The sequence below is a fragment of the Nicotiana tabacum genome, chromosome 7, assembly GCF_000715075.1.
Source record: "Nicotiana tabacum cultivar K326 chromosome 7, ASM71507v2, whole genome shotgun sequence".
NCBI classification, from domain to species: domain Eukaryota; kingdom Viridiplantae; phylum Streptophyta; class Magnoliopsida; order Solanales; family Solanaceae; genus Nicotiana; species Nicotiana tabacum.
Window position 1 is genome coordinate 157,057,187 of NC_134086.1, and position 7,123 is coordinate 157,064,309.

A 7,123-nucleotide genomic window follows, 5' to 3' on the forward strand; every position below is an offset into this window, starting at 1 on the left:
GTTGTTGTTGCTTGTAATAGAGAATTTGGTATGCTGGCAGGTGGTGTAGCTGCCAAAACAGGCAGTTTCTACCAAAACTATACCCAGAAAAGCGACCAACTTTGGTCGCTTGTTAGTTGCTTTTCTATTTAAAAAAAAAATATTTTTTGGACAATAGCGACCAACGTTGGTCGCTAATTAACCCAGATTTCCTAAAAAGCGACCAACTTTGGTCGCCATTCTATTAAAAAAAATCTGAAAAATAGCGACCAATTTTGGTCGCTTATGTTTAAAAAATAATTAAATTTTTGAAATTAGCGACCAATTTTGGTCGCTCATGTTTAAGAAAAAAAAATTTTAAAAAAAAAAACAAGATTTTAAAATATAGTATTTAGTTTACAGACCAAAGTTGGCCGCGATATTTTGATTAATAATAAATTTAAAAAAATGTAATTTAAATATAAAGACCAACTTTGATCGCTAAATTTATATTATTAAAATATTAAAGCGACCAAAGTTGGTCGCTAGTTAGCGACCAACTTTGGTCTCTAATTAGCGACAAACTTTGGTTTCTAAGTTAAAGGGCCAGCAAAATAGCGACCAAGCCAGTTTGGACGCTTTTTGGTCACTTTGTGACCTGTAAGCGACCAACTTTAGTCGCTTTTTGTGGTCGCTATTTTTCGGATTTCTAATAGTGAAGATATTTTTGTAAACTGAATAGACAAAATACTAGCAGTATATAGATGTTCATGGCAATATGAGGAGGTAAGGTATTATGTCATCCTCCTCTGTGTGTATTCACATTTTGAATTCTAATGAACGGGTCCAAGCCCAGACCCAGTGTCTCGCGATCGGGCCCCGGCAAGGGCAGCTACGGGCACGCAGCCCAGGCAAAATTGTTGGCTAAAAGTTCGTTTTCCTATGTTCATATTCTACTTCGAATTTTTAATTCAAACCACCTCAAAATTTTATCAAATCATCACAAAACTGATATTCAAACTTTTTAAGATGTACCCAGTCTATTCCGATAACACCCACCGAAAAGAAAACAAAAGTTTAACCTTTTTTGGCTACATATAGCTAATTGGTTAGTATTAGTGACATTTTGGCTAATATTAGTAATATTTTATGATTTGACCAATTTTTGCATTAATTGGGGCGGACATAATTGGTAATTTCCCCTTTTTGTTTCTTTTCAGTTTTCCTCTAGTTTCACCTTCATAAAGTTCTCGAAAGATTTTCATTCAGCAAAGCAGTTATACTTTTGGTTTTAGAATCAGCTCTAATAATATTTCTTTGTTTGGCATATGTATTGAATCAGCTCTATAAGAGTTTTTGCTGAAGAAAATAGTTTCTCTTATTTTTTGTAATAAATCAATTAGAATTCATATAATTGCGTGCCAACTGTAAGTTAATGTACGTGCATGCGTTTATGCCGATTAAATGTCCACGGCGCAAGTAAATTGAGTAAAATACTATAGAATGCCTATTAAATGGCCCTGCGCAAGTCTTAAGGAAAATTGAGTAAAATACTATGGAATGCCACTGTAAGAGTGTATTTAAATTCTGGTTCAATTAAGAAAACAATTGATCCTATGTTCTCTTAATAAATAATTGATATTGCATAGCAAGTGGTTATTATAAATGTGCAGAGTGAATAAATTCATGCATCTTTATGTTTCGAGGGGTCTCAGATTTGCCAACAATATACGTGGATCCCCATATTGTTGCCTGTAGCCAGCTTTTCCGATATTCTTTGCGTTGCTCAAGGCCCGGTCAACAGAATGAAAAGTTTACCCGAAAAGAAGAAAAGATCAATCACGCTAATTTTTATATATTTGTAGATCTAACAAAACGTTTTGTTTATTAATTAGTAAGCCGGAAAGGAGTCTAAGCGGGCAGAAGCCTCTGCAGAAACCCATCAATTTGACCAGCGCTGCGGCGAGGAAGTTCTTGATCTTGTCTTCCAATGGCAAATAAGCTCAGGTAATAATTCAGTTTTCAATTTGTTTTTGCAATCAGTAAGACGTCTATGGTGTACATATGTACTCCAAATATTTTTTGCACTTACATACAAACATAGGTGCAAATAAACACACGAATTTGGAATATGTGCAAATTTAGCTCGGTTAAAAAGGTGGTGGAAGAAACTCCCAATGAGTGCATGTTTCCGTCAATAACGCCATCAAAATTTTCGTATTTTAAATAGTGATAGGACAAATTTTTTTTATGATTGAAGATTGGCATTGTCTTTTAGAACATCAGACTGAAATGAAAAAGAAAAGAAAAAAATATATATATCTGTGACTCATAATTTAGTTGGCTGCATCAGCTGCCACAAATTTGAATGGTGAATTCATTCGCATCTGTAAAATCAATACTAGTATATAATCTTTGGTTTGTTCTTTTTTGTGGTGCCAGGTTGGAGGGTAAAGTAGCTGTAATAACTGGTGCTGCAAGTGGCATTGGTGAAACAACTGCAAGATTGTTCGTGGAACATGGGGCGCGTGTAGTCATTGCTGACATTCAAGATGAACTTGGCCATCAAGTAGTGGCTTCAATCGGGACCGACAAGGCCAGTTACCGCCACTGCGACGTCACTGACGAGAAACAAGTTGAGGACACTGTTGTCTACGCTGTCGAAAAATACGGTACCCTTGATATCATGTTCAGCAATGCCGGCACCCTTGGCACTCTCGGTACCATTCTCGACATGGATATGACGGTATTCGATAGAACAATGGCTATTAACGCAAGAGGATCGGCGTTAGCCGTCAAGCACGCAGCTAGAGTCATGGTAACTAAAAAAATCCAAGGCTCCATCATATGCACGGCCAGCTTAGAGGCTATTTTAGCGGGTGCAGCTCCGTTAGCCTACGTGGCATCGAAACACGCCATCCTAGGCGTGGTGAAAGCGGCTGCGCGTGAGCTGGGACAACATGGAATTAGGGTGAATTGTGTATCGCCTTATGGCATTGCGACGCCAATGGTATGCAAAACGTTCGGCGGGGATGCCGCCCCTATTGAAGCTTCAATATCTGGAAATGCTAACTTGAAAGGTATTACATTGAGCACAAAGCATATTGCAGAAGCAGCACTTTTCTTGGCGTCGGATGAGTCGGCTTACGTTAGTGCTCATAATTTGGCTGTCGATGGTGGCCTAAGTTCTATTATGAAGCTAGATTAAATCCTCCTCTAAATTCATGTACAATACTGCTATTCCCTCCCAAGATCTTTTTTAGTTGTTATAGTCACTAAAGGCTCATTTGTTTTTATCAAGATTAAGATATTTGGATTCGAATATACATTTTAATATTAAAGTGTTGCATCTAAATATGAAAGTTGAACAATTAAAACGGTATTTTTTCTCAATATCTAAAATTATAATTATTTGGTGATTGCCAGGAGTGCTTCGCCAAATTTAAAGTTTAAACGATGATCCTAAAAGGATCCATCCAACATAATTTTGGGCAGTAAATTTGGTTTGCCTGTCCCGTCAAATATTGAACAGGACAAAAACAAAAGCCTCGATATTTTATTCAATTGAACATCCAAGCACATGTATGTTGGAAATTTACATTTAACTCAGTGACTGTCAATTTCTTTTGTTTTAAGTAAGCATGACATTTCATCCCCACTGAAATGTTGTTTGTATCTTTTATGATTTTGGCTGTCAATTTTTTCTTGATTAATTTGTTACACGTTTAATAAAATTTAAATATTTAATGGTATCACTGTGACACTACGTGAGCGATACTGTTTTGCGTCGTTCTCAGTTTTTATATTAAATACAACTAAAATAAATTCACAAAACAAGTCCAACAATATGGTCACCGGACTCAACACCTGCATGGGTGCTTTAACTCTGCAATTAAATGATTATTTGGAGAGAAAAAGTCCAAAATATGATACCAAGAGCATGTTTGGATTGACTTGTTTTAAGTGCTTTTAAGTCTAAATAATCGCTTTTAAGCTATTTTGTAGTATTTAGGTAAAGTAAAAAAAAGTGTTTTTAAGCACTTATTTTTAAATTAAAATGATAAAAACAAGTTAAAAGCTAAAAGTTAGAATTTCTAACTTATGGCTTAAAAACTATTTTGACTTAAAAATTACTTAAAACAAGCCCATCCAAACGAGCTCTAAGTATTTATTTATTATTTATTTATCTCTTCAGTTCTTTTTATCTACCGCTTTAGAAAAAATTTACTGCTTCATCCGTCCCATTTTAATTGTTGTTTCAGTTCAAAAAATTTATCCCAAAATAATTGTCACTTTAGAATTTCAAGACTAGATTTGTTAATTGTTTCCAACTATACCCTTAATATTAAAGAATCTCAATAAGCATTTAATTAATAGGAATAACTTAGTAAACTATATCTTGCTTTTTTAAATAAACGTAAAAAGAGTTCAAGCGACAGTCAAAATGAGAAGAGGGAAGTACTAATAATTAGGGGCGGACACACCCTTTTCCATGACACAGCTTGGTCCATAATTTTATTAAATGTACATAGAGAAAAGAAGAAATTATTCAGAATAAATGACATTACTTATCATTATAGTGATTTATTCTTGTATTCATTTTTTCAAACATTGACATCACTTGTAAAAATAATTCTGCCTACGTCACTGCTAATAATACTATGCAAGTCTCAATTTTTGCGCAAAAGATCCTTGGATGTAATAGAGAGTATAGCTTTCATGAGTAGCTTCAACGGTTTTCTCTTCTTCTAATATTTGGTATTCGTAACCTACTTATTCCCCTCCCCCCCCCCCCAAAAAAAAATAACCTACTTGTTTAATCCAAAAATAGATTTCTCGGTCAAAGTCAATATCAAGAAGAAATCGGATTACTGATAATCAAAATTTACTTCACTTTCTCAGTAATTCGAAGAATAAGACAAATAATAAGAATAATTGACAAGGAAAGAAAATTCAAAGTAGATTGTGTAGGCATGTAAAATTTAAAATTTCGATGCTACAAATTGAATAAAATAAAAAGAATAATTGCTTATATTGAACAAAAATCATATACCATTACAAATGAGGACTAAGCCCTTATATATGAGTACATAATTATCACGACCCTTACTTAATTTGGGCTTGTTAATGGCATTAAGTGCCTAATTATCCGCAACCATATATAATTGTAACGGAAGCATTTAAGACTGAGGATTTTTCGTAACCATGATTAATATCGACAAATAAGATTCATGCATCTTCCCTCTTTATGGTCTTTTTCCATCCCACTTCTATTTCTTCTTTTTCAGCTAACAAAGTCGGTTCCTTTCCTAGAGAAACTTGAGGGTGTTTCATCTGTGCCTTCTTGAATTCTTTAATTTGTTTAATTGGAAGTTCCATCTGTCACCTTGATAGTAGTCCACGTGTCATGCCTTTTTCCTACCAATACAGATAGTCCCCCTGCTTTGAATATTCTCAATTGAATATTCGAAAAGTGATAAGTATTTAAGGCGGGAATTCCTTGTCGCCGTTTCTCGAGTAATATAATTCCTTTTTTAGAACAGATGTAACATACGTCATGTCCATTTAATGCTCAAGACATGTGTCTCATTATGATTGGTTCTGCGGTTTTTTGCATTTTTAGGGTTAATATGCGGCTGCATCAGTCACGAAGTGACGGTTCCATGATGACATTTCATAATGATTAACCCTGATGACAGTTACTGCCCTCTATAAATATTTCATCATACTTATTTTTAAAAATCTCTCCCTTTTTCCTTGCATTTATCTTCCTAACTTTTCCTTGTATTTCTTTATCTTTTTCCGACATTTCCTTCATTAAAGATGTCTTCTGCAACACCAGACCCACGTAAAGTGGTTATTATTGATGAACTTGCTCCTTCTACTGTCCCTACTAGGAGTAGGAAAGGTGTCAGACTCCGTAGTTTAGGTTAATTATCTACTCATAGTTCTACTCCTCAAATTAGTACTGTCAAACCATCTTCCTCTAGGGCTAAAGCTTCCTTAACTCCTAGAACTCCTCAAATGAACCCATGCGTGAGCCTACTATTTCTGAGATTGTCCCTTAGGAGTTTTCTTTCGTTTCAGACAGCGAGCTATGAAGAACATGTTTCTTCTATAGCATCTCTTAACCCCGTTGAACATTACCCAAGCTTGATTACTCTAGGACATCTTTCTTTGGTTTGACGTAAATGCCACTGAAAATCGAACTTTCCAACATTGTTTTCTTGTGTTAATCAAAGAATCACTTTTTACCATGCTGGTTTTTCTTCTGTTTATACCTATCTTTTTACTTTAGGGTTTAAACCTCACATCGACCCAGTGGTTATTGAGTTATGTCGCTACTTTAATGTTTATCTTAGTCAAATAGGTCCCATCGTGTGGAGGGCAATCGCTTGCCTTCACTACTTGCCGGGTTTAGTTTTCGCCCCTTTTACCTTCCGTCACTTGCTCCACCTTTACTCTCCAAAATTATTTCGTGAAGGTGTTTTCTTCCTCGTGGCTAGAAGTAAAAGGGTTTTGGTCAGCCCCGAGGTTGATCGTGACCATAGCTGGTCTCGATTTGTTACTGCCCCCAATTATCGATCAGTAGGTGATGAAAACATGTTTTTTCCCAAAAAAATAGAACTTTGCACGTAAGTATTTTTTTTCCCTCTCTTTTCCCTACTTTCCTTGATGTCTTGATTTTCTTTACATGAATGTAATTTTTTTATCAACCGTGGAAGGTTTTGAGGAAATTCCTTACTTCCGTGCTTGGGTAGAAAAAATGTTGACTGTCGTCCCCATGGATAAGAGATCCTGGAAATTTCTTTCACAGAAATTTGGATGGAAAGTGAAGACTCACGGTAACTTTTATCCTCATGGTTTCTTTTCTCTTTACTTGTTTCTTTCTTTTAATGCATATACTTTTTCTCCCCCCTTTTTCATTAGGGTTTTCCTTTTGTGGCATCAGCCCCGCCTCTGTTTCATCTACAAAGCTTTTTGTAAGCTCTGCACAAGAATAAATTTTAAGCGTATCTTCCTCCAAGAGAAAGACTGTTGAAGCCCATGGGTCCGAAGATGAAGAGGATACTGAAGAAGGTTCCTTAGTGAGGAGAACACGAGTCAAAAGGTGTTTGTTTTCTGATGATGAAGCCCATGTCGCACAAGATCCCCCTTTAATTTC

At 35.6% G+C, this 7,123-nt stretch overlaps 1 protein-coding gene across 1 annotated transcript; it reads left to right on the forward strand.

Annotated features, from left to right (window-relative positions):
* Window positions 1–1,815: 1,815 nt before the first annotated feature.
* LOC107800255 (short-chain dehydrogenase reductase 3b-like) lies at window positions 1,816–3,299 on the forward strand. The gene is made up of 2 exons (XM_016623406.2): window positions 1,816–1,965; window positions 2,401–3,299. The coding sequence occupies exons 1-2, from the start codon at window positions 1,949–1,951 to the stop codon at window positions 3,164–3,166; spliced, it is 783 nt and encodes a 260-aa protein (XP_016478892.1). The 5' UTR covers window positions 1,816–1,948; the 3' UTR covers window positions 3,167–3,299.
* Window positions 3,300–7,123: the final 3,824 nt, after the last annotated feature.